Source organism: Furipterus horrens, unplaced genomic scaffold (genome assembly GCF_987537825.1).
Source record: "Furipterus horrens unplaced genomic scaffold, mFurHor1.1.pri manual_scaffold_9, whole genome shotgun sequence".
Classification (NCBI taxonomy): Eukaryota; Metazoa; Chordata; class Mammalia; order Chiroptera; family Furipteridae; genus Furipterus; species Furipterus horrens.
In genome coordinates this window covers 100,362,900-100,390,327 of record NW_028327179.1, presented here as the reverse complement: position 1 = coordinate 100,390,327, position 27,428 = coordinate 100,362,900, and the positions used below count along the sequence as shown (strand labels likewise).

The 27,428-nt window shown below is 51.2% G+C and overlaps 1 protein-coding gene across 1 annotated transcript in view; it reads left to right on the top strand.

The window, feature by feature from the left end:
* PRKAG2 (protein kinase AMP-activated non-catalytic subunit gamma 2) overlaps nt 1–26,017 on the top strand; it is a 172,055-nt gene extending 146,038 nt beyond the window's left edge. The window contains exons 6-15 of the mRNA XM_090286923.1: nt 2,043–2,146; nt 8,454–8,535; nt 9,554–9,612; nt 14,132–14,177; nt 15,666–15,720; nt 16,740–16,866; nt 19,515–19,680; nt 20,010–20,047; nt 21,049–21,195; nt 25,904–26,017. Of these exons, the coding sequence (XP_090143049.1) occupies nt 2,043–2,146; nt 8,454–8,535; nt 9,554–9,612; nt 14,132–14,177; nt 15,666–15,720; nt 16,740–16,866; nt 19,515–19,680; nt 20,010–20,047; nt 21,049–21,195; nt 25,904–26,017 (938 nt within the window). The remainder of the gene's footprint in view (nt 1–2,042; nt 2,147–8,453; nt 8,536–9,553; nt 9,613–14,131; nt 14,178–15,665; nt 15,721–16,739; nt 16,867–19,514; nt 19,681–20,009; nt 20,048–21,048; nt 21,196–25,903) is intronic.
* The last annotated feature ends 1,411 nt before the right edge of the window (nt 26,018–27,428 follow it).

Genomic DNA, 27,428 nt, shown 5'->3' with positions numbered 1-27,428 from the left:
AGGAGCTGATCCGTCAGCAACAGTTCTCTGTACACCTAAAGCTGTTTAAAATAAAATATTGACATAAATATTTTTTTTAATCAACAGAGGAATGAAGATGGTGTCCTAAAAAGTGTTTGACACTACATTTAGAGTTCAGAACATTAGAAGTTTGTTTCTTTTCGTAGCATTTTACAGTCTTGTTTCGGATCCTCGTACCGCGACACTGTCATCTGTAATAGGTGTGCTCCTGGTACAGAAAGGCGAGCTCTGAGCAGTCGCCCGAGTCTCGGGGGAAGGTTCCTTCCCAGGAGACGGCGTGTTCCGTTTTATCGTGGTCCCTTTCCCTCTTGGTTTCACCCACGTGACCGTCAGGATTTGGCCGGCAGCGTGGAACTTAAGGATTAGTTCAGAGTGTGCTCAGCTGCGGTACCGTTGTGAGCTGGTGTCTGCACAGATCCCCCGGTCAGTGGGCTGCAAGGACACGCACACTCGCCGCGTGACGGTCACCATCCTGGGCGAGGTGGGCCCAGCGATGACAGGGATGGGCAGAGGGATCTGTGCGGCTGTCTGGGGCGCAGTTCTTCCCTGTGCCTGACCCCGTTTCCCAGCGGGTGCACGTCTCGGGGACACAGAAGCGCACAGACGGAAGCTTCATCGTCCCCTCTGACGGCCGCACTCACTCCTTCCTGAGCCCCACACTGGCCCTGGGTCTCGCCCGCAGGTGTGGTGACACTTGCTGTCTGTCCTCCCCTGGGGCAGCGGCCGGGGACTCCAGCCTCTAGCACGGCAGCAGCGTTGGCAGCGGGTGCTGTCGGCTCAGCTGGCCTGCGTCCACGTCCTCTTGGGGCGTCATCTCTGCCCAGGACATCCCTGGGACCCCGGCCAAAGCCGGCAAGGGTGGGCCTGCGATGCAGCGTCGGGTGTGGGTGAGACATGCGTGAGGCTGGGCGGAAGGTGGACAGTGAGAGGTCTGGGAGGATGTTTGCACGCAAGTGGGATGGACGAATTCAGAGAGAAGCCGGAGCCCGGAGGCTGGGGAGCCCAGACCGGGACATTGGACTTGATTTCCGAGTGGGAGGGGAGACCGGTGTGGAGGGAGCTGTCCAGGGGCTGATCGGGGTGGCGGGATACTGGTTCCACATGCCCTGAAGAGAGGTCAGAATTGAACATGGCGTTTGGGAGAGGTTCACGTGGTTTATCCTGAACTTGGCAAACCACGCAGCACACGCTGTTGGCCACGATAGGAAACACGAGAGTAACGAGGGTCCTTTGCTTAGTCGTGCTGCGTAGCTTTTGTTTTGCTAAGTTTTTCCTTCCCAGGTAGTTCCCACACACACAGATCGGCGTGGGCTCCGCATCTCTCTGGGGTGCGCTCCCGGCTGAGCTGGGGAGGTGGGTTAGGGTTAGGTCACCGGAGGGCTGGGCAGGAGGGCCGACGTCCCCGCGAAGGGCACAGCTTTGGCTCCAGTTCTGGCTCCACACGTCTCAGGTCCTGTCCATGAGCCGAGGCCTAGAGGAAGAGGGACCGTTACCTGGGCCAGGAGGAGACGGGAAGTTATTCCAGCCGAGGCCCCAGCAGTGCGGGGCCCTGTGGAAGGGGAGCGCACAGCCTCTAGCAGGGCCTGAGAGGCCCGGGGGCCGGAGGAACAGCTCCCCATGGTTCACTGCTGCTGTACAGAAATGCGGTGGCGTGCGCCTTGTTTTTTTATCAGCTCTGCCTTCCGTGACCTCGCTACGCTTGTTTTCCTTTTATAGACCTGGAAACTGTCTTGTAGGTTCTGTGGCATTTTCTGTTGAGAAAGTCAGATAGTCTGCTCATCAAGGCCGTTTTGCCTTTTCCTTGATAGCTGCACGCTGCGTTTCCCCCACCTTACTGCCCCGGGAGGACCGACCGCGGGGTGTGACATTCGCGAGAGCGCGCATCCGTGTCTGCGCGCGCACGGAGACCCGTCCCCGTGTTCGTGGGGGCTGTTAGAGCGGGTGTTCGGGCATGCTCTTCGTCCCCTGGCGGGAGGTCTTTGTCATTACTGATCCTGCCGTTTTTCTCTCCTTTTCCGCAGAAGACTCGGAAAGTGGCGTCTACACGCGATTCATGAGGTCCCACAAGTGTTACGACATCGTCCCAACCAGTTCAAAGCTTGTCGTCTTCGATACCACGTTGCAGGTAAGTGTGCCCCGTGTTCACGCGTTGTTGGTATCTTGTTCAGGCGGCTGCCTCACCGGGTCATTTCCATCCGAGGACACCGGCAGACACGTGCTGGGTCCTCTCTGCACGCCAGGCACCATGCCTGGATTTGTCTGGATTTGTCATCTTCAAGGCAGCCTTGGGGGAACGGGCCGTGACTGTGCTCCTTTCTACAGATAAGGAAACTCAAGTTCTGGACTTGAGGTAAATCACAAAGCGGACGCCACCGACTCCTAGAATTAAAGGACTCCCTCCGCAGAGCCGGTGCGGGATGGCGCTGGCCCGCAGTCGGTGCCGTGTGCCAGAGCCTCGGCCCTGCCAGCGATGCGGCTGCCTCCCTCCGTGTCCTGGTGGCTTTCTTCCTACTCGTTAGTAGAATAGATCCGGAATTAATTTGAAATGAAAAAAATCACTGTGATGGGTAATCTCCTGAGACAACTTTATTTACCTTGTTTAGCAGAAAAGGAGAACCTGACCATCTTACTTTCTCCCGGGAGGACTTAGAGAAGGAAAGTCCTAAGTAATAACACTCCGTATCATGTCTTCTGTCATTCATCTGTACATACGTGTATCTGTTTATTGTCCCCACCTTGCAGAAACCTCTGCCGGGCAGAGCTGTCTCCGGTTGGGTTCTCCAGTGCAGCTTTATTTCCAGTTGTTTCTGGTCAGCATTTACAGACGCAGCAGGCTTTTGCAAACTGACTTTTTTATCTTACGACTTGGTGGAGTTCACTTTGGACCAGGTGACCATCAGGGCCCCCCTAAAACCTGCAGATTCTCTGCTTCTTTGACACAAAAAAAGACAGGGAAGCCTCCAAATACAATATTATCGTTGGGAACGTGACAGTCACTTTACAACAAGAAACATGGCCCCTGCCACTGCAATGACAGATTTCATGGTACGATAACTAGAAATTCTGGATTCCCAGAAAGCACTGCCGATCCAGCCCCTGTCACCCTCGCGGCCGCCCCCCAAAAGGCTCGCTCTCTCAAGAACCAGGTGTCCTGACCGCCGGTCCCCCCCGCCCCCATGGAGAGTGACCGCTGCCACGGCCGATCTCTGCCCTCTCTCAGCCTCTCCCTCGCTGGGCAGCTGACTTTCCTCTGAACGTAGAATTTAGCCAGAGTGAGTAATCTGTGAAGCTGCGGGCCTGCCTGCTGCAAGGACTCGTGTGAAGCAAGCCTGGCTGTTCCTTGTTGGCCAGCGGCTCCCTGGGAGCCCTCCCACCCGGCTGTGGGCGTGGGCGGGGGACAGGAGGTGGCGCAGCTGGTGCCTGTGGCAGGACCAGGAGGCATGGCTGGAGCACCGTCCTTGCTCTCCGGACCTGGCCGCCTCCGTCCTTACACCTTGGGCACCCGACCACGGCTGGCTGGACAGGTCACACAGCGCCCTGTTTACGGGGACGCTCAGGCTGCAGTCACGTGGCTGCCCCGCATTAGTTGTCCCATCTCCACTGGGGCCCAGCGGGAAGCCAGGACCCTGGAGGGGCCTCACAAGGCAGCCCTGGCTGTGACTTTGCTGGTCACAGGCCGTGGGGACCAGAGCCTGCACTTGCTGCAGAGCGTGACCCTGCTCTGGTCCCCTCTGAGAACAGCTTTTCTGGGTCACTCAGTAAATGTGCCATGGCAGCTGCTCAGATCAGTGCGTGTCGCTTCCAAAAGACGGACCCAGAGTAGTGCGGCCGGCAGGGCGTGCGCAGAACAGCCACTCAGACTCCCCCGCCAGTGCCTCCCTCTCCAGTTGGCATCCCTCTCGTGAGGCATCCGAAGTGCTGCTGCTTCCTGACCGTCAGGTCCGGTGAGCAGTGTTACTGACGGCCGCCAGCGTGGCGGACACCGTGTCCAGATGAGCAGCCTCGCGCAGGCGCAGTTCAGGCAGAGCACACGGGGGCGCCAGAACCCAGGCACTTCGGTGACCTGTGCCTCCGGTCTTGGGTCTGGGGTGTCCTGGGAGAGTCCGGGCTGCTTCTCCCGACACCTGGGTCCCAGCACCGCCCCCACACAAGGCTCTTCCTCTCTGCTCCTCATTAGCCTCTCCGTCTGCTTTCCGTCCCCATGACCTGCTGTTCATTCTGCTTCTAGTGCGTACTCCCTGCAGTGTGGGGACCGCGTCTCAAGAGGTGCCGTTTTTACACCTCAGGAGTCACGAGGGAACCTCCACTGTGGCAGAAAGAGGATTCATTAGGGACCACAGGAATAGAGGAGGGGACTCAAGTTTGGTGGGAGTGACGTGGGCAGGTTCTGTTGTAGAGTCGAGAGTTACAGGTGGATTGGTTTTAATAGGAAGGTCAGTCCATTTGAACCAGAAGGAACGCTGTGGCATAGAGGCCCCCCCCCCCCCCCAGCACGGCAGGAGCTCAGAGACGCCGGAGCTGGGGGGAGCTGTAGGGATCAGGCCGGGGCTGGTTTTGCAGGGTCTTAGAGCCCACTCCTAAGAGGCCAGGCCCTTCTTTCTGCAGTGGAGAATCCTTTCAGCAAGCTCGGACATAAAGATTTAGTAAGAAATCAAATCGGACAGCTTTAAAGTGTTCTTAGCTGTTCATCAGCATTAATTTTAAAAGCCCTGTAATTGCTCTGCCGGTGTGGCTCAGTGAACTGAATGCCAGCCTGTGGACCAAGGGGTTGTAGGTTCGATTCCCAGTCAGGGCACAGGCCTGGGTTGCGGGCCAGGTCCCTGGTTGGAGGCATGAGAGAGGTAACCGATCCCTTTTCCTCTCCCACATAGGTGCTCCTCTCCCTCCTTCCCCTTTCTAAAAAAATAAGTAAATAAGATCTTTAAAAGTATGTGATTTTTTAAAAAAAGCCCTACACTCTATTGAATTACCAGAACTCAGGGTGAAACCGTGTGAAAAGCATCAGAGGAACCAGATTCCCGTTTTCTGGAACGTGGATGTGCTGCTGGGCGCGCGGTTGTCAGGATTTCCGAAAGCAGCGAAGGCCCTGCTCACTATTTCCATGTTAAAACTTTGTTTTATTTGATTGTCCCATTTGGTCATCTGAAAACTGTGTAGAAAACTAAATTTTAAAACTGATAACACTTTGAGCAAGTTGCATGTCAGTTGAAAAGAAAAATATTTTCAATGGTTCTTGAGGCCCCCCAAGGGCTTGTCCCAGGCCCTTTCCGTGCTCCTTATCGGTGAAGCGGTACCAGCCTGTGCCTTCTGTGATGGTGAAGAACTTTGTCGTTGCGGTTTTAAATGGCTCCTCAGACAACTTCACGCGCTTGGTTAAAAAGCCAAAGGCGGCTTCATGATCACCAAGAAGGGCGGCCACGCCCCAAGAGCGCACGCTGAGCCGGGGCGTTCCAGAACTCCTCCAGGGAGGCGCTGTGATGTGTCCCGTCCACGGGAGAGTATCCGGTGAGGGCGTGGACGGCGGAATCGCGACTCCCTCCATGATGTCTAGACACGCCAGCGGTGCGTGGCGAACAAATTAAAGCCGTAAATCTTCCTCTGCCTGCTGCCGGCTGGGTCAGGACGGAGTGGGAAATTAAAGCGTTTATCCTCTTCGGCGGAAAGTGCGATGCCACGCTGAGCGTCTTCACCCCCAAGCCCGGTGAGCGCCCGCAGTCCGCCCTGAATCCCGTCCATCCCTGGGGCCGGGAGGAGAGGCAGGCCTGAGCCCAGAGGTGAGCAGGAGGGGCGGGGCCTGCCCTCCTTGGTGTTGCCTGTTTTACCTCTTCCCGCCGGAACAAGACATTCCCTGCCGTTGGGCGGCTTCTTCCTGGGGGTCTCTCTCCCTGCCATTGACCTGCTCATGGCGGCAGCGCGTTTCTGCTCAGAAACACCCGGGGAGCCCGCGCAATCGGTTTCTGACGTCCACGTTGCTGGCCTGTGTGTCTGCACACGTCTCTGCCCCAGTGAGTCCTTCCCTTCGTGTCCCCTGTACGTGGGCCACGGACTCAGTGACTCTGCAGCACTGAGCGGCAGCAGCGGACGTTCACGTCGCCAGTGAGTCAGACGCGCTCCTGGGGAAGCAGGGTGTTCTTTGTTCTCCCTTCCTGAGAGAACAGTCATCATATCCCAATGTGAACACTGGCCCCTGTCCATCTGTCTGGTGGTTGCTCCTCTGGAAGTTAGTCTTTCTGCCTCCGGCTGATTCCCTCTTTGCCTTTGATTTCCCGCATCGTGTCCGGGATGTGCTTGGGTGTGGTTTTCTTCGTTTTCCTCCTGCCTGGGATCTGATTCCTTTGAGCGATTCCAGTCTTCTGTTGAGGTTCGCCCCTCGGAAGGGGACTGGAGAGCACCCTCAGATCAGGCCCACGCACCTGGGGGGCCCCAGCCACCCTTGTGTTCTCTCTCAGGAATCGTAGCCGGTGCTTACGACCAGCGCTGCGTGGGTTCCGCCCCCTTGTACTGTTGTTTCCGTGGCGACCAAACTCAGAACCCTCGGAATGGGTGGCGTGGCCCCAGCTTCGGGCACTTGGCCTTTGGTGGGTGATCCTGATGCGTGATTTCAGTCCTGGTTTTCCCTGCTCCCGCCAGCTAAGCAGATACTTCGTGTGTTTTAAAATCTGTGTGTTCGTGACTTCTCCCCCAAAGTCTTTTCTGGCGCCCCTTGGGGCCACACCCAGGGTTCCCAGAGTAGCATCCGGGTGGAAGGAGCCCGTTCGCACGGGCGCACCGTCCTGGGGCCGCGACGTTAGTGACACGCACAGTGTGGCTGTTTTTGCAGTGCTTGGTGCGGGGTGTGGCTCAGAAACTGCTTCATCAGGTGAGGGGACCACTTGACCCCTCCTCCCCCCGGGTTGTTGGCTGGGGTCCGCGCCCTCCTCTTCCCAGTTCCCTGCTGGTCCACTCGGCTGAGAGACGGACTCCTGCTCCTCAGGACCGTGCTGGACGGGCGGAGACGGGGCGAGGCTGAGCCATGAGATCCCCGTGCCCACCAGGCGCCTACGGAAGCCATTCTCCGCCCAGGCAAAATCTGTCACGTTAGAGGCACAGACAGACGCAGGGTTACTCATCCCGGGCTGATGTGAAGCCCCAAGTTTCTGTAATATTCTGATTTCCTTTCGTTAATAAAAGTTTCAGAATACAATGAGCGAGAAAAGGATCATTTTCTTACTTAAAAAGAAAACTATAATTTTTTAAAGAAATGCACTTCCGTGTCCCAGGTTCTTGAATCAGGACTTTATTTACTTATTTATTTTGCTTATTTCTCTTTGATCTTTTCCATTTAAACATATACTGTAGATAATCATAATGTATAATTTAATCTGAGTTTTTCTCTGCCATACGCCATAGTCTTCATAACCATTCTATCTGGTACTTTTCCTCATTGGTGCACCGGATTAAACAGGCCGGCTCTCGCTGGGGGTGGGTATTTTTCCAGTTTTCACTCCTAGAAACGATGCCGCATTGAACATCATTGACTCTGGAATGCTAGTCCTAAAATTTTAGTCTGAATAAATAATTCAACAGAGACTAAGCAAGTACTCAGTGTGAATATTTTAGGGATTCCTGATTCCCTGTTATTAGGTGCTGTAACTACAGAATATGGGCTGAGCCAGCAGCTCTAAGTGATACAGTTTGCGTGGATTTTGGGGTTTTTGACTATTCATGAAGTTGAACCATTGTCCCTGTTTGCTCTGTGCATTGAGAGGCTCGGTTAAGGCCCTGGACGTCCCGCTTTTACTCAGCCACCCCCTGCGGTCCGTCTTTCCCGGCCGTGGTCCCCCGGACTGGGCACCAGGAGGGAGCCGGGAGGTGCCGACCGTGAATGCAGTCCGAACGGGGGCCGACCCCTGAGAGCCACTGAGGGTGCTTGTGTCTAAAAGAGAAAAATGTCCCCGTAAATCACATCTCTCGTCCCCTCTTCCTCAGTCTTGGGGACGTGAGAAGGTGTGCTTATTGGCTTTGTCCTTGGACGTATGAAAAACAAAGCTTCATTTCAAGGAATCTGACAGAACCTCCGTGCTTTCAGATGAACCAAGAAACACGTGTAGGAGAAGTTAAACTCCGAAGTTGAATTCTTTTATGTGGTTTTAATTACTATAGAAGGTCTCCGTACACACACAGAGTCTTTAGCTACAATAATAAAGAAAAGTTTGAAGTTAGCTGTATTGTTTCAGTTTCAAAAAATCATCTCCCATCCCTATATGCCTTGAAATAATGCCAAAGCACTTTTGCCGATGTTAATAAATTCAGTTATTTTTAGTTTATCAAACTTAGAAAACGTGATATGGGAGGTAACTGGTAAGACGCGGCTGACTGTCTTTGCCGAAGGTATTTTCCTCCCTGACGTAGGGACGTTGAAAGCATGTGCTGTTTCTCTGCTTTCTCTCCAGGTGAAAAAGGCCTTCTTTGCCTTGGTCGCCAATGGTGTTCGCGCGGCGCCTCTGTGGGAGAGTAAAAAGCAAAGTTTTGTAGGTAAGCGGGAGAAAAATCTGAAACGGGGAACCTTAAAAGCACAAAACCCGAGACATTTTAATGGGCGCTGGTGGGAATGCACCCCAGTAAGCGTGTTAGCAAATCGAAGAACATACGTGCTTTTGCGTCCAGGTCAGGCGGGGCCACTGCTCGGTTCAGAGTCACGTCCCTACTTCTGTGGAGTTTCCTGTGAGCCAGCCCCTCCCCGTCTCTAGACGGGTTTATGTGCCAGCTCCTGTGAGCCTGGGGACCAGGGTCCACGGGGGAGGCTGTGGCCGGACGTCTGTCTGTCTGTCTGGCAGCCACCTTGGTCGTGTTCCCACTCCTGCGGTCCCTCCCGGCTTCCTTGCGCGTGCGCACCTTTTGACAGGGCAGACAGCACGACGTAAACGTGATCCGCTCCTTTGCTAAATCCCTGTTACGCTGTTAGACACGGTGCGACTTACAAGATCTGCACCCGTGACTTCACCTCTTGGAAGTCATAGCAGACAGCAGGTGTCGTCCCTGTCCGGGTGTGACGGACGCATGTCTGTCTCCCGCTCTCCGTTACGGTCTCCTCTCTGGGTCCTGGCGTCTGGCGCATGCAGGCACTCAGCACGTGATGACGGGTGAAACCATTGTTTCCAGAATGCTTCCCAGGGAACAATCCAGGAGCCCCCAGAAGCACCCTGTTTCTAGAGCTTCTGGTAACTTTAACTTATTTTAAAGTCTTTTCAATCACTTCCGTGCAGCTGGAAGTGTTCGTGATGTTTTATAACAGTCGTCCAGTTTTCTCTCACTGAATTGCCAAATACCGTGATTAGTTCCAGTTACTGTCAGATTAAATGTCAGCCAAATTTGTGTATCTTAGTTTACTGTCAATAATTAATGGATGAAATGCTTTGAATAACGTGTTACCCAGTGCCTGCTACATGTACGTGAGGCCCTTTTCTAGTGACTACTTAGGTTTGCCTGTCATTTGAAATTTTACTTTTATGTTTTCAGAGTTCCCTATTTAACATATAATTTTTTGTTACAGGAATGCTAACCATTACAGATTTCATAAATATACTACATAGATACTATAAATCACCCATGGTAAGTTCCAGAAATCCTTATGTCAGTGATTGGAACGGTGGTCTGTGTATGTGTATAAGAGGGTGTGTGTGTGTGCGCGCATCCATTTTAAGATTTTGTGGGTTTGGGGTTTCTTTGGTACAGGGGTGGTGCCGGTGGTTGAATTTCCCCCAAATATATGTGCTGTACAGGGAACGTCTCTGTAAGTCGGTCACAGGTTTGAAGCTGGAAAAAGGAAGTCTCAGGAAACAAAACAGCAGCAGCTTGTGTCTCCTGCTCTCAGGGGTGCCCGGGCTATGGAACCGAAAGCTTGCTTATTATTGCCTAGCTGGTCAGCAGGCGTCAACTGAGTACATGGCCTTGACCGGCGTGATGCGCACGCTGTAGTGGCGGATGTAGCCTGGGCACCTCTCCTGCCTGGCGGCTGTCACCGGTGACCGCCTCGCTCCTTGCGGGGAGGACGCCGTAGGACTTGCCCTCACGGGCTGTTGCCGGGTGGGCAGCTTCGTGTACTTACCCCCGAGATTTTACAGCAAGAGCTGTCTGTGCTCCGTTGTTAAGGAAGCGAACTCTGAAACTGAAGAAATGCAGTGTTGACATCTTTCTGCCGGTTAAGCTCAGACTGCCGGCGGCTGTTTCTGCAGGGAACGCCAGGGTCCCCGTCCGCCTGCTCCGTGAGAGAAGAGTTAGGAACCCACACGCGGCCTTTATCGACCACTCTGACTCCGCGATTCCACCGGCGCGTTTGGTTTCTGGTGGCTGTTTGGGGAGAGGGGTTGGTTTGGGGGTTTGTGCACGTTGGTTTCGGCAAGGGCGGGGAGGGACAGAACTGTGTACGGTCTCTTTAACCAGCGCTATTTGGGGGATCGGAAAGATAAAAGGCAATCCAGCGAATGCTGATTTTACACATAACAGTCAGTATTGCCCAGTGATGGAAGTTCCTTCATAAAATGGGAAAGTAAGCTTCTCCGTAAGGCATGCTCTTAGGAGAAGTTTTACCAAAGACCTGTAGTTATTCCATATTTACTTCACATGACAGCTCTGATTTCTGAAACACCGCTAATGCAGGCAAATATCGATTTTCCTCATGCTGGTCACCGCTCTGCTTTTGGCCCGGCAGAATCAACACCGAGTGATTATTAAGTGGGTGGGTCTTTATTTAGTGCAGCTACACCCTCAAGAGACTCTGCCGGCCGCAGGGCTCACTTCGTGTGCTGCCCTCCTCTCTGGGAAGGAGTCTCGCCCGGCCTGTTACCTAACGTCTGAAAAAAGCTGCTTTGCATACCTTTTCCTGTTTTCCAGTTGTTTTCAGCAGGAGACCAAGTGTGGCCCCATCTAGGCCATCTTGGCTGATAGAGCTCCCGTGATATTTTGGCCACACGTCTTTGCACTGTTTCGTGTTCTTTTTCCTTTTTCTTTCTGTGGCTGCTGATCAGATTTCAGTATCCGCTTTAACTTTCCGCAGCCTCTTTAGAGCTAATATTAAGTTTTTCGCATAAAACATAGTTCCGTTAAGTCGGCCCTATCGTCGCCCGCCGTTCTGAAGCGCGCCCGGGCCTGCCGGCGCCGAATGATCTCAGCTTCCGTCCGCTGGCAGGGTCGTTATTTCAGCTTCATTTCTGAAAGACCGTGTTTGCTGTTTTAGAGAAACAGAGTTAGCATTTTTTTTCTTTGACACTTTAAGGATGTAATTTCATTGCCTTCTGACCACCCAGTGCTTCTGTTTCAAGAGTTGCTCTTTTTAAAAATTTTTATGGATTGATTTTTAGAGAGAAAAACATCAGGTTGTTGTCCCACTCATTCATGCATCACTGGTTGAATCTTGCATGTGCCCTGACCGGGGATAGAACCCACAACCTTGGCGCCTCAGGATGGCGCTCTAACCAGCTGAGCTACCTGGCCAGGGCAAGAGTTTCTCTTTAACTCTGGATTTTAGCAGTAACTGTGACGTGCGTGTGTGTCTGTGTGTTTGTATTCATCCTGAGTTTGTATGATCTGAGTTGGTTTTTCCCATAATTTGGGACGTTTTTAACTGCCGTTTCTTCAGTTTTCTGTCTCCCTCTGCCAGCCCTCTCCTTCTGGGACCTCAGTCCCCACGTGTGAGACCGCGTGATGCGGTGCCGCAGGCCACTGAGACTCTGTTCATTGTTCCGTCTTTGGTGCCACTGATCATTGGTCTGTCTGAAATTCGCCGATTCTTCCTCAGGTGATCCCCAGTCTTATTTTCGAACCTTATTCCTGTTGAATTTTCGGTGAGATTGGGAATGTAAACTTGAAAGATTTTGTAGCTTCTTGGCAAAATTTTCTGTGGCTGATCTTCCGCGAACTGGAGATGAAGCTTAAATAACAATGTTTGTATATATTTTGGAAAGAACTGCTCTTTGTAATGACAGCAGATGCTGCTACTTTTCCAGTCAGACACTAGTGTTTACAGAGATGCAGAGGCTGGGTACCTTTTTCCTTTTGTAACTATGAAGTTTTGTGCACAAGAGCAGTGATCCCGCTTCTCTGCCTTTCTTCCGAGCCTTGTAGCATGTGTTTCACGCTTGGTGTTGGGGATGTTTCTTGTCTGTCCCTCTTTCCAACCTGATTCAGCAAGTCCTTTTTTCTTTCTTCTGCCTCCAGATTCCTCACTGGAGGTGTTGTCTCAGGTTTGGCCTTGGGCCCCTCTGCTCTCCTCTGTGTGGCTTCTCTTCCTTGGGAGCCCTAATCCACTTCCTTAACTTCACGCTCACGTTTTCCAGCCTTGGCCCCAGCCAGTTGAAATTCTACTCTTTCTGGATCCTATTCAAGTATCACCTCAGTGACAGAGAGTTCCCTACGAGTCTCCCTCGGAAGAACAGGTCACTGAGTCGGTGGCTAATTAATAACCGTCTGGCACTTTGCGAATTGTATTCCGATGAGCTGTAGTGCAGTGTTTCTCAAGGGGGAGTGATCTGCCCCCGCCCGCCCCCGCCGGCACTTGACCGTTGCCTGGAGACATCATTGGTTATAGCCAGGGGAATGATGGGGGTCCTGCTGGTGTCCAGTGGACAACACCCCGGGGTCACCGTTGAGCCTCGGGCTAGGCGGATCATGGCCACCCTGGTGACCGCAGCTGAAGCTGGGCAGGGTGGGGGCGCCAGCAGAGAGCAGGCAGCAGCGTCTCGGAACTTCCCACCTAAGATGGAGACCAGTATGTTCAGCTCTTAGACTGTGTCACACCCTACCCTCATCTTCCCTCACCCTCAGGCAGGCTGTCTTCTCTGTCACGGGTGTCATCGTCCAGGCCCCTGGTGGCCACATGGGGAGGGCGGCTTCTCACGTACTCATTCCTCTCCTTTTCCGCCATCTAACTGCTCTCCAGGCCTGTGGGTTCCCCTTCTGCTTGCGCCTACGTTCCCACAGTGACCTTGTCGACCTACCTTGACCATCTGGATTTGGCTTTGCATCCGGCTCTGGTGCTGGGACAGTCCCCGCCCTTCGAGCCTTATTCTGTCACATCTGCTTCCACTGACCAGTGCTGGCCAGGCCTCCCTCCCAGACACGGAGCCCCTCCCCCCTTGGCTTGTCACCCACCCACACCCCTGGCTTCTGTCTCCCGATACTGCTCGGCCCCAGGAATGGGGGGAAGTCTTCACTCCAGGCCTGCGCACCACGCGGGGTCCAGCTGAGACCTGCCACCTCCACCAGTGCCTCCCCTGACCTCTGTTCGCCCCCAGTCTCCGCGTCCCTGTACTAATTAAGCCTTTTAGAATGTGACCTCATGTGTATTCTTTCTCCAGTTCTTGGTGGCACTTTTCTGTTGGACTGTCTTAATCTTGCCTGCCGGCTGGACTGGCAGATTCAAGGAGAGCCAGGGTTCCTACTGCAGGGCCCCACGAGGCCCGGCGCGTGCAGGCCCGGGGCCCCGGGTGTGTTCTGAAAGCGGAGTGGACGCTGCAGAAGGCGCAGCCGGGAGCTCCGGGGGGCGGGCGCCTGGCGTGTGATCTCCCCGGCCCCTGCGGACGCCGAACTGGAGCGGCCTTTTCATCCAGTCGTTTCGGAAGGGAAACACGTTCAGAGAGGTCCAGTAGTTTGGCCAGGCAGAACAGCTGAGAAGGGGTGAGGTCTGACACTGAGGGGGGACACCGGAGCGACAGCGGCCCCGCGCCCTCTGCCTCCGTAAGCCGGGCGCGGCGGTCCAGGCGCGGGCCGGTCCGACAGCTCCCTTTTAGCTCAGGGTGTAACCAGCTGCCTGTCACAGTCAGCACTGCTGGGGGTCTCCTGTCACCTCAGAAAGAAGGGATGAGTGTGTATGTCCAGGTGAGTTTTAAAATTTAAATGCAGCAGAAATTGTCAAGTTACCTTAACGAAAATATAGTAGACTGCTTTATTTTGTTTTACATTAATAGGACGTTGATCTTCAAAGAAATGCACAGCGTTTTGTCTCTCATTGTATCCAGGATTGTTGAATTGTCTTGATTGTCTCCATCTGCTGAATCACCGGACTCAGCCGTAGTTATGAAATAATTTTTCTTATTCTGTATGAGCAGTTGTAAATAAGAATTCTTATTTTCAGGTACAGATTTATGAATTAGAGGAACATAAGATTGAAACATGGAGAGGTAAGTACTGTTGGGGGTTTAAAATCTTTTAATATCAGAAAAAGAATGTTCTACTTAGTGTATAAAATGTCTTAATTTCACAGATCCTTTTCTCTGCTTAATGATAAACTACATTAATTAAAACCTTTCTTTTAAAAAAAAAAATACATTTTTTAGTGAGGGGATGTGTGAGAGAAATATTGATAGGCTGCCTCTCACATGCCCCCAGCTGGAGACCCAGGCATGTGCCCTGACCGGGGCTCGAACCAGCAACTTTTCGGTTTGCGGGCCGACACCCAGCCCGCTGAGCCACACCAGCCGGGGCTGCCACTGCTCTGTGCTAGGGACGCCCATCAGCCGGGTTGGTGGGAGGGGCCACTTGTCAGCAGGAGTACCACAGACACAGGCCTGGCAGGAATCAGGGGGAGCCTCTGCAGGGGCTCTGCTGGGGAGAAATTGGGGGACCCGCTGAAGGAGGTTTTAGAGTTTAAAACTGACATTTAACTTCATACTCCCCATGGCCCGCTTGGCTCCATTAGCAGCCTTTGTGACTGGCTGTGAAATCTGAACATCTGTTGGAATTCTCTGGCAGGCTAGGGGCCTTTTACTTCCCTGTGATTCCGAAGTTTCAGGGAGCGACGCATCTGGCGTGTGATGGCTTTATCATCAGTTCACACTGAGCAAAGTCGGCGTGGCGGTCGCATCTTAACGCCGCCTGTTAGGAAGTGGCTGTCCGGGGGCGGGCTGAAGGAGGTGTATGGGTGTCAGTGTGCCAAACGGAGCTTTTTCCTGTATTACTACTTATTCATAATTCCATGATTCGTATTGCAACTGTAATCCTACTTTCGCCCGCCCCCGTATCCCCTGACACCAAGGCCGTTACTTGTTACTGAATTCTCACTGTTAGACCACGTTTAAGTGTCTTTACATTTTGACAGCACATGATTATTCGGTGGTGGTAATAATAATATCAAGACATCCGTGAATGCCTTCTATATAAAAACCTCAGGAAATTAACTCCTTGATCTTCACAAAGATAATTTCCACGTACTAGAAAGATCCCCAGGGTCCAGTTCATTTGGTAAAATCTAACAAGACCATTTAAAGAACAAAGTTTGTTATCACTTTCAGTTTATTCTTTAACTTAAGAAAATTAATCTTAAAGGATTCTGTGAAGGCTTCATCTGTTGAGGGTGACCATGCCTTGTAGCTTCCCCGTGACCTCTGCTGGTATTGCTTTTGTCAGCTATCTTGGCTTATTTTTACAGCGTCTCTTGTAATACTATTTTTAAATATTTAACTTTTCCACAAAGGCAATATCCTGAAAACCGTTTGAAAGTTGTGTAAAACAGCCATAAATATAACCAACATGATAGTTTTCACTAAATTATATTCGATTTGGGTTTTTAATCTAATTATTACCTATCAATTGAAGGGTATTTTAATTTATGTCGTCATTGCAAAGAGCAAATGTGTTACTAATTACATATTTTCTTTCTATAAATACAGAGCTTTATTTACAAGAAACATTTAAGCCTTTAGTGAATATATCTCCAGATGCAAGGTAAACGTGTGAAGTTTTTCTCCTTTGAAAACCTTCGTTCAGGGTCATTGTTCTGTTACCGTGATTGGTCGGTTGGCAGATTGGTTTATCTAGATATGGACCAGCCTCCTTAGTTCCAAATGTTAAATTCAGTCAGTCCAGAGACAGGAGAAAGCGCAGCCATGGTTGGCACAGAGGACTGGTCACGGGCGAGGAAGGGGGTCGGTCAGACTACGCAGCCATGAAGTCTGGGTCCCCCCGGCAGAAAGCACCCCGGGAGCGCGTTAAAGCTGCAGGTTCCCGGGTCCCGCTCCCCCCTGTGGAATCGGCCTGTGGAGAGCCGTGCTCGGGAATGTGCCCTAAAACAGCTTCCCCGTGGTGCTGACGTCCTCCGACGTGGAAAAGCCAGTCCCTGTTAGACATCCGTCTGGAGCTGGTCCTGGAGAAGGGGCCGCGCTCCCGGAAGCCTTCCAGCCTGTACGCTTGGACCCCAGCCTTCTGGGGCTGCTCTGGCGCATTTCCACGTGTGCACGAAAGCATTCATAGCTGTAGAATACTAGCGAGAAAAGGCAGAATGTTGATGTTCAGTATTTCATTTCCAAGTCCCAACAGACGCACCTGCCATGCCTCCTGGTTGGCAGTCATGGGAGAGACCAGAGCTGCCCGGAGGGGGTCCGGCCAAGCAAGAAGCAGCCAGGGGCCCCACCGACCAGAGCTGCCGCTGGCTGCAGCGCCATCCCTTAGCATTCCTGGGGCTTGGCGTCTGTCTTTTCTCAAATAAAAGCAACGAACGTGCTACTGAAACACTGCTAGAGGGGTGTCGCTCACAGTCCTTGAAATTTATCAACACAAATTATGGTGGGAAAAAAATATTCACTGAGATCTCCACTTTAAAACTTTCCCGAGACACTGTTTTAACTCACTCAGCATCTTAGGATTATAATATAAAAACACGGAAAATGCTTTGCCAGCAGGGGTGGTCCGCAGTTCTCTCGTTGTTCCTTAAAGCCTCCTAACGACTTTAATGGCTTTTCCCGCAGCCTCTTCGATGCTGTATACTCGTTGATCAAAAATAAAATCCACAGATTGCCAGTTATTGACCCTATCAGTGGGAATGCACTTTATATCCTTACCCACAAAAGAATCCTCAAGTTCCTCCAGCTTTTTGTAAGTAGTCTTCAGTGTTTTTAAAGACTTGGCTGCCTCTGCTTGAACTGATGTGCTCCGAGGGCTGGGCCCTGTGGCCCTCGAGGGGAGGGATCGTTAGTCTCCAGGCCTCCGTTTCCTGCTTGGGTTTCTCAGCTTCCTGCTGTTCCAACTGTACATTTTCCAAGTTGATTCCAGTTAAAAAGCGATCGCCTTTCAGGGCAAGCATCAAAATAATAAAAACACTTGGCGTTCTCTGCTTAAATTGGAATATTTTATCACCTGAACTATGAGGGGAAATAAAGCAATTTGCAAGTCAGTCTTAATTAAGGAACCGCTCCACAAGATAAATTGAGCCAGTTATTTATAGCGAATTGTCTTACGATGCTTTATTGGGATCATGGTTTTGGAAACATACCTTCACCAAGTACTGTCCCCAGAATTAGCTTATCATTAGTAACTGCAGCAGAGAGAGGAAAACCCGAAGCCAGTACAATTTTGGCACAAGAACACCATGTTGGTCCAAATTAGGGCTGTATCACCTGCGGGTCCTCTCCACTGCATTGGAGATGAGGCGGTTCTGTAATCGTCCAAAGCTTAGGCCCATCTCGCCAGCAGGTGTCAGAGGCTCCGGGGCACCAGAGCGTTCATGAGAGGGCTTTAAATTCTTCCTTTCAATGGTGGGCACTAACTTTGACTTTCTGTCCTTTTAAGGACATTCACGCAGTTTGAGGTTACAGGTAATTGGTCAGCGAGAGCCAGGAGGCGGCCTCAGTCACGGTGCAGAGAGACCATTTGAAGAGGTTTTTTTAAAGAAGTTCATAAACATTAAAAAAGTGCATCAGGTTAGCTCTGCCCGTTTGCTTCCCCACAGCTTCAGACAAGGCAGTGGCTTGGCACTGGTGGCAGGTGGGGGGAGGGAGGACCCCGCGCCCTGCTCGGAGGACGCCACCCACCTCTGCTGGGGACAGAGGGTTTCGTCACAGAGGGAAGCTCCTGCCCATCACACCAGTCCCATACTGTAATAGTTTACATGGGAAAGTAACTCTTCGTGTTTAAATTAACGCAAAGGAGGAAGGTAGGAAGAAGAGGAAGTCACTTACCAAAAGAGCGTGAGGTTTGGTAGACAGTCCTGGAAGGAGAACTGGGGACGTGTGGGTGTTGTGGGTCAGACCTGACACCGCGCGGAGACACAGTCGCCCTGGCGCTGAGCTTTAACAGGACCGGGGCGGCACGCTGGGCCCCGCGGTCTTCCCTCTTCAGCCCTTGGAGAAAGTGTTTTAAACCAATACCAGTCACAAGCGCTAAATATTACTAAGCGTTCACGACGGGTCAGGCACTGTCCTGCGGAAGCCCTTCATGTGATAAACCTAACCCCCGCCGCCACCCTCTCCGGTCGGCTTTTTTGTGTTACTCCTGTTTCCTAAATAATGAAACGGGGCGAGGCTGAGTGACGGCCACTGTCCCCAGCCCCGCCCCGTGTACACAGGCGCCTGGCCCCGGGGCTGAACAGTCCCCTGTCCCCCGATGCAAAGGGGCCCAGTCCTAGGCCCTCACCGCGGCGTGGCTGCGGGAAAGGAGCAGTGGTTTGAAAGGCCCTCGGCGTTCTCTCCTCGGAAAAGCTGGGGAGGTTGCCCTGCTGGTACCGCCCTACATTTGGGCCAATATGGTCGTTAGAATCATGGTGTGAGAACAGATGAACAGCTAGAGGTTTTTAGATAACAATACGGAGTTTTAACAAGTTTCAGAACCTGATTTTTACTGAGATGCGGTGTTCATTCTCTGAGAAAAAGGAGCGTTCCCCTCGGAGACAGCTGACAGTTAGCCTGAGCGTACAGTATGGAACGGGGCTGCCCTGCAATCGGCCAGGTGACCTAATAGGTCTCTCTTTTTTTTCTCTAAATTTCTAGGAGTCTCATGATTTGAATATTGATGAACTCTTTGACTTGAACATTTTGTTTCTTCTAATTGTTCATCTTTTCCTGATAATTATAAGGTACACCAGGAGGATGGAATCAACTGTACCCTTAATAAAAGGTGGATTTTTGAAACCATAGACCTTACTCTGTGTTAGTCAAACATGACCCTAGACTGCTCTCTTCTGACTTCTCCCTCCTCCTTTACAACAGCCACGAGAAAGAAAAAGTGAACTTTTAAAGGTCCTTTTACCTCCGTTCAGTTGGCTTGTTCTTTATTCCTGGGAGACCAGAGTTGGAGCCCCCCAGAGGGGGGTGCAGGAGGAGGATGGGGGTGGGAAGGCACGAGGCGAGCAGAGCAGCCCAGACGGCCACCGTCAGACAGCGCGCGGGGTCCCCACGTATCACCTAGTGAGGACCGCGGGACCAGGAATGTCACAGACTGCTTGGGAGTAAAGGGCTCTTGGTGGCTTCTGGGTCTTAGTTTCCACACAGACCTGCTGTTCCCTCCTGTCCTCTTCTTCACTGGGTGCGGAGAAGGAGAAAACGTGACAGTGTTAGTGCTTAGCAGTCTTTTACTGAGTCAAATATAATAGACCTAGAAACTGGTTTGAACAAAACACGGTTCTTACGTGTGGCATTCCCGTGTTAATCCAGGCATCCAGGGAGCACTAGTTTCTCATGCGTGTGGACATGTGCACGTGATGAGAGCCTATGTGGGCTCTAGAGCGTCTGTCCTTGTCCCCCGTTTAGATGTCCGACATGCCAAAGCCTGCCTTCATGAAGCAGAACCTGGACGAGCTGGGCATCGGGACCTACCACAACATCGCCTTCATCCACCCGGACACGCCCATCATCAAGGCCCTGAGCGTGTTTGTGGAGAGACGGGTGTCCGCCCTGCCTGTCGTGGACGAGTCAGGTCCGTGCCTGGCCGGGGACTGAGACCCCGGGTCCCCTCAGCGGGGGCGAGCTCCTGCCAGAGGCCTCGCCGTGCATCACGTGGGGGGGCGGGGCTAGCACTCAGACCGGGTGGGTGAGCTCAGCACCGAGAAGGACCTGGGACAGAGAGTTTAGACTGGCTTATTTTTCACTGTGTGCATTAAGATACGATTTCACGTTCACTTAAAAATAGACACGTTTATTTTACTTAGCAATATGTGACTTCTTCATCATTACCTAGTTATGACTCATTTTAAATGTTAGTTTTTGTTCCTTAGATGTTTTTCTAACATATATCTTTATTTTTAGGAAAAGTTGTGGATATTTATTCCAAATTTGATGTAATCGTAAGTATTTTCAATCTTGTTAAATCTGTCGAGAATGCATTTAGAACACACTAAATAATCCTTTTTTGTAGTTTTTCTTCATTTAATGATTTATAGCTTTTTCTTAAGTATAAAGACCTTGTCAGAGAATCCCACAGAAGCCCCGTAGTGATTGTACTTTAACTGTTCATTGGCTTAGCAGTGCATAACGTATTAGTAGCATTTTATGATTCTTCCAGATTTTCCGTACACGTATCATTTAGCCATCGCTGAGCGTGTGTGTTGTGTGTTTTAAGTGGCCAGTGTTCTCTACGGGGACACTATTTGTCCCCCCACCGGGCACGTGCTTAGTGCTCATGACCTCATGGTCAGTGTTTGCTGACTGGGGACGGCTGTTCTCAAGAAGACAGCAGATGGGTTAACTAGTTACGTAAAGTCCTGTTTGCGTCCCGGGTTTAACGCCACGAGGTTGACCTCGGCGCTGCATCTTTTCCATGCGATGCTTTCTTCCCTCGTGCATTTCAAATGCACTTCCTGAGTCTCCCGTTATTTCTAAGAAAGGGAGCTGGAGCTTCGGCGGCCCCACCCCGCCGTCCCAAAGCCTTCTCTTTCGTCTGCTCTGTGTAACATGATGGACACACACAAAAACATGCTCATTGGAACTTGGGTGAGCGGGACCTGCTCAGATTAATCAGAACCCCAGGGGCTCCTAGGGAGACGCAGGTCCCCAGTGCTGTGGCACGTCTCACCCTAGGTTAGTCCACCTCTCGGAAGGCCGTTTACTCGGGCAGGGAGCTGGGGGCAGTGGGGACAGCAGGGGACCTTTAGAAGGACACACAGTCCCATAACAGGTTTGCTCCGTGAGCAGGTGACGGTGGTGCCGGTGGCCTCTTAGAAGCTACGTGTGCTGCTACTGAATACACATCAGCGTGTTTAAAATCTGCTTGCTTTAAACTTACTGATTGGGGTCCTTAGCGTGAGCTTCAGTGAAAGCACGTAACTCATTCTGTCTTTTATTACAGAACCTGGCCGCTGAAAAAACGTACAATAACCTGGACATCACGGTGACCCAGGCGCTTCAGCACCGTTCCCAGTATTTTGAGGGCGTTGTCAAGTGCAATAAGCTGGAGATACTGGAGACCATTGTGGATAGAATAGTACGGGCAGAGGTGAGGTGGCCGTTCCCTGTTCCTTACCCCCCACCCCCACCCCCGGCCCCTGCGCCCCAAGCACCAGCCAGTGGACGGTGCCGTGGGCATTGTGACTCCCGGGGTCGGCCATGGGGCAACCCTCACATGCACTGGGATGGTACCGTTTCCCTGTGCCAGACCCTAGCATGCTGCCCGCACACTGTAGGTCATCTCTCAGTGGTCACTGAATGGAATTTATAAGTCCTGACATCATAATTGAGTCAAGTCAACCGGTAAGATACTCCCCTGGTTTAAAAAATACATACTTGAGGAAACCGAAGTCCCGAGAGCTTTAGGTTCCCTTAGGGTGAACGGTAAAGGCCGGGTGACCGCGTCACCGGACCCTCGGCACTCACGTCCCGTGGCACTTAGTGCCTGTAGGGTTCTCAAGTGCACCATGCCTAACCCCCCTAATCAAAGATGAGCGCGATCACTTTATAGCCTATCTAATTCAGCGTACCCATTCCTAAAATCACTTTTTCCTTTCTTGTTGGGGAGAGAGATCCTGTCCGTCATGCTTGAGGGCTAACGGGTGCAGTTGTGTTCATTCTGGAGCGAACCCCTCGTTAGGCGAAGACTACGGTCCCAGAGAGAAGCGCCTGAGTGTTTTTTAGGCTAATAATGGACAACCGCCTTGCTTTCTGGACGTATTGCGGGCAGTGGGACACAGTGCTCCATCTCGGGAGCCGTTATTCTAGGAGCCACCCAGCCCTGTGCCCATTGTATGGTGACAAGTCCAGCCCTGCCCTGTCCTCTGTGGAGGTGACGCCCCGCTTCAGCCGCCACTGCTCCTAATGTGTTTCACTGGGATCTCAAGGGGAAGTCTCTCCTCCTTCCGCCTGAATTTAACGCCTGTCACTGCTAGTTTTGCAAAGGAGTTTAATTGACTTGGGAATATGTCATTATATTAATGTCCTTAGAATTATGTGCCTTTTGAAGATCACTAGCAGAAATGGGTAAGGCATCCCTCCTATTTGTAAGCAGGATGGGCATCCAGACAGTGGAATCCTTTATAACAATTAAAAATCATATTATAGGAGAATTTTGTTGCGACAGATAACACAAAGCATGTATTGCTAAGAGAAGAAACCAGTGACTGCATAGCAGTATGCCTCTCTGTGTTCATACACATGCATGTGTGAGAAACGCTCACAATAAAAACCGGGACACAGGACGTGAGCAGTAAAGCGAGGCCTTTATTCACGAGTCTGCAGAGCTGGGCGCACCCTCACAGCCAGGAGAATGTGCGCAGCAACTAGACAAAGATGGCTGGTTTTAGAGTCTTAGCTTCCCCACCCTGAAATTGCTACCCTAAAGTGATTAGCTTCCCCACCCTGAAATTGCTACCCTAAAGTGATTAGCTTCCCCACCCTGAAATTGCTACCCTAAAGTGATTAGCTTCCCCACCCTGAAATTGCCACGGTAAAGTGAAATTGACTAGCTTCCTGCCCTAAAGTGAGAGCATCAGCTCCCCCTCCCCTCTCCTCCTTCCCGTTTCTCCATGACTGCTTTCTCCAGAGTTACGATCTAACACGTTCATCTAAATGCCCCATTGTGATTTGTGAGTATGCTAATGCTGTCAACTCCCTTCTCAGAGATCCTCTAATTACATTTGCCCTTAAGACCCTTTAATTACATTTGCCCTTTGTTACTAATGACTTTCTCCTGATTTGGGAGTCACTATGTCCTTGTTTCTAACACATGTACATGGAGAAGTGCTAGAAGGACATGAACCCCCGGCATTAACTTGTCTGTTTCTGGGTGACCGAGTTCTGGTGGTGCCAAAGCTCCTCTGGTGTGGGCATGTGTCACTGTTTGGGTAGAAGGTCACTGGCAGGTCCTTGAAGTTCATTTGCTGAACAGTAGAAATCTCATTATAATATGAATCGGGTCATTGAGGGAAATGAGGTAATTAATCAGTTTTCTTAAGTTAGCCATCCTGGCTTTTTCCCTCATTAAAATAATTTCTTCCATCAGATGACTTCTCAGTTGAGAGAGACTCCGGGTCCCTCGGAGTGGATGAAGAAACTGCTCAGACACTCTCCATCTGAGGAAGGAAGGGAGGGGGTTTTCTCTGAGGAAGATCGCCCCCGTTTCTTTATTAGCCCGGGTTTTTATGTACTTTCCACATGCGGGAATGCATAAGGAAACCGGGCAGCCCTTCCCCAAATGGTAGGAAGGGAAAGGGAAGTGCAGATCAATACAGGGTCGCAACACCCAGGTATGTTACACAAGGTCAAAAGCATTTCCTCTTACTTAATCTTCTGTTCTTCACATCCTACTGACAAGGATTTGTGACTATTTAGAGGAAAACAGAGCAGGTTCCCTTTTCCTTAAAAGCCACTTTGTACTTCTATTCTATCTTTAAAATCCCCTGGAGGATGGGACTCAGAGCAGGCCTGGGAGACAACCTGCCGGCTAAGGGCCCAGTGAGGGCGGCTCAGCACAGCAGTCAGAGTCTTTTAAACCAAGGCTGTCTGCTTCCCACATCTCCCCATGCCTGTCTGTCCCCCACCCTCAGTGAGGGGCAGAGACTGGTTTTTAGCTTTGACACATTGAATAGTTTGTTAGGAGAAGGTATGCAATATCAGCCATGACTCGGTGTATGTGACGTAAGTGCCGCACTGGCTTTTAGATACCTCCGAGAAGGGACATTAATAAAATTTAGACTTAGAAACAACAAAAGACAAGAAAATGCCGTTGGTAGTCATTTCTGTCTAGTTAGAATTAATTCTCCAGGTGAGACCATTTCCCCTTGACCATCCGTGCTTCAAAAGATAGTTAGCGTTAACAAAATGTATAGCTCTGTCCTAGATGTAAACCATTATTTTAATTTATAATTATAGTTACAGTGATCCTTCACCGCGGGTATTACGTTCTAGACCCCCGCGCGTTAGGTGAAAATCCGTGAAGTAGGAACGTTACATTTATTTTAGTATTTACTGTATAGTACCCGCAAAATCCCGCAATATAGCAAAAAGTCCGCGATAAATAATTAAATATAATGTTTTTTAAAATCCCGTGTTACAGTGAGGCCGCGATAAGTGAGCCACAATATAGAGAGGGATTGCTGTATTAAGTAATTTGTTATTATATCATAGGACTATTAACCCAAGTTTTTTAGAGAAACATAACAGAAATATACAGGAGTCCCTCTCTATATCACGGTTCACTTATCGCAGCCTCACTGTATCACGGGATTTTTAAAAATATTATATTTATTTATCGCGAATTTTTCACTGTATTGCGGGATTTTGCAGAACTGTGTACGTATGTTGTTAAAGTGACGTAGGTTTAAGGGTGTAGAATATGTTTAAGAACATAAGCAGTGTTTATAAAAGTGTAGAAAAGGTTAATAAGGGACTGGGAATGGTTTATAAGTGTGTGGGAAGGGTTTATAAAGCCTTAAAATATACATAAACAGTAAAATAAATAAGATTCCTACTTTCCGGATTCTTACCTGTCGCGGGGGGTCTAGAACCTAATACCCGTGATAAGTGAGGGATCACTGTGTGTGCATTGGCATGAGAGAGACAGCAGGGATACTTTTTAACCTAAAGCTGGGATATCAGAAGCGTCACTGAAAGTATCGTTGCACACAAAATAGAGCGCGCGCCAGAAGCTTAGGGGACATACGGGCATCGGTCTTAGAAACAGAGCCACAGATAGAACAAGCGGAGAGTCGCCAAAGGCGGCGGGGGGGACTGAGTAAACAACAGAGACAAAATATAAGAACAACTTCCCCCCCTTTCCGTCTCCTTCCTTGCCCCCCATTTTGTGCCAGTGGGGCCAGGGGTGTTAAACCGCTTGATGTGGAGAAGGGGGTCCCCAAGGTGATTGGCCAGCAGTCAGTCCCAGAGCGTTGACATCTGAGCGGCGGGGGTACTTGCCCGTTCCCTTCCTGCTGGGGCGGCGGGGACGTGGGGGGTGCTCTGTTACCGTACTAGCCCAGGATGCCCCGCACTCCTTCGCAGGAGACGTCAGCAGAGAGACCGGAATGTAGCCTGTTTGGCTTTATTGGGACTCGTTCAGCCCCTGCACATGTGATTGCTGATCGATGAACTTCACCGAGAAGAGACGCGGTGAAAAATAAAAGGCAGTCGAAGGGCAGGGGCCTGCAGCTGCAGTGCCGACTGCTCCCGTGTGAGACCGAATCCGCGGTTATTAGAAACTAAGACACCTCTAAAAATTAAAAACTTAAGATAATAGTATAGCCACAGTGGACTTCCCGCTTTGAGTTGTAGCTCCCATATACTAATATTTTGAAATTTGAAAACTCAGCAGGACACGGCTGGCTAGTTTTTCTTAAAAGTCGTCAGGCAGCCCTGGCCGGTGTGGCTCAGCTGGTCGGGCGTCATCCCGCAGAGCCAGAGGTCGGGGGTGCGAGTCCTGGGCAGGTTCAGGCCCCTGTCGGAGCGTGTACGAGAGGCGACCGATCAGTGTTTCCCTCTCTTCCCTCCCTTCCCCTCTCTCAAAAATAAATAAATGAAACCTTTTTTTTTTAAGTAGTCAGCATAGCATTTGACCGTTCGAGCCAAAGGCCTTGGCGTGTCCTGCACTCTGTTACCCTCTCTCATCTGTGGGGTGCAGTCCTTGGAGAGCACGTGACACACAGTTTTTTTCTGTTTTCCATTTTAAAACCTGTTATTTCCACTTGCTCACGTGGCCGGTTTTTCTCTGCTTGCAGGTCCATCGGCTGGTGGTAGTCGATGAGGCGGACAGTATCGTGGGCATCGTCTCCCTGTCGGATATCCTGCAAGCCCTGATCCTCACCCCGCCAGGTACCACGGCCCGTCTCTGACCCTCACCTGCTGGGGCAGAGGAGCGGCCGCCGAGGCCGCCGTTTGTCCTCTCCGGGGGTGGCTTTCTGCGCGTTCCTCTGTAAAACCGTTTTCATTTTCTCTGCGGTGGTGAGCTTTTACTCTTCTACCTTGGTGACCGAGACGAGTTTATAGGAAGCATTGGGACTTAACCTGTCTCTGCCCAGCAGTGCCCAGATAACTGAGGATTCATTGCCAAGCTCACCGTACCCTTTTCCAGTAAAAAGCTAAGACCTCTTCAGTTGTGATTTAGTTTTAGGACTACTGACTGGAGAACAGGAAGGGAACTCTTCAGGTTCTAACAACTGAAACCTTCATCTACAGCGCAGGCAGGAAAGAAGCTGCTGGCGTTTCGATTATATATGAAACAAAAGACCTAAACACAACCTTTTCCATGAACAGTGTATGGAAATTACATTAACGAACAAACAGCATGGATGGCTAGAGTCCTTTTTTGCCACATTCACTCTGAGCCGCCTGCGGTCCCAGCCAGGGAGGGCGGAGGGGAGGAGGGGCCTCCAGAGAGGGGGGTTGGTGTTCCTCCTGCGTGGGGTGAGCTGATGGGGTCCTAAAACCAGCAGCCCTCCCCGCTTCCTTCTTTTCCCCTCCTGCCCTCCCTGCCCCCGGTAAATACAGACCAGTTGGCCTCATAGACCAAGTCCAAGACCGAGGCCAAGACAGGAGACTGAGTGACTTGTACTTTGACCTCTTGGAAGTTAAACATTAAAGTGTATGTACTACGGTATTGATTTTTCTTCCATTCAGAAATCAAACTAGCTAAGACTGGTTTTCATAGTCAACCTCTCACCTAAAGATTCCCCCGCCCCCCACAGGGATCCCCGCTGCCGGTGAGAAGGCGTGGCATCTGCGCAGTGGGAACACGGGGGCTGTGGTTGCAGGATGGCAGGGACGCCCGGCCCAGAGGGGGCAGCCCCTGGGGACTGAGCAAAATGCACGCTGAGGGCCCCGCCTGCGTCTTCCGAGTCAGAAACTAAATGTGGGGACGGGCACGGTCACTGTAAACTTCCGATTAGAGAACATGAAACTCATGCTAATCTTTATCATCATGAAATGTTGCTGAAAGGACTACATGAAAGTGCGATTGTTCGTAGCATTTGTAATAACCTGAAACTGGAGGTAGTCCAGGTGTCTTTGAGCAGAAGAATGGACGGTTCTGTTCTGCTCACCGAGTGGCGTGCTACAAGCGTTCACCACGGACACACCGCGGTATGGGCAATGAACGACCTTCCCGGACAGCGTCCGGCCGGGGAGCAGGACCATCCCAGAGTGATGACATTTATAGACAACGCAGCAGCTCCTTCCTGCACGTCAGGAAGAGGCCTCCTCTCCGGGCAGAATTACCCACGCAGGCGCGGAACCTGGCACCTTCCG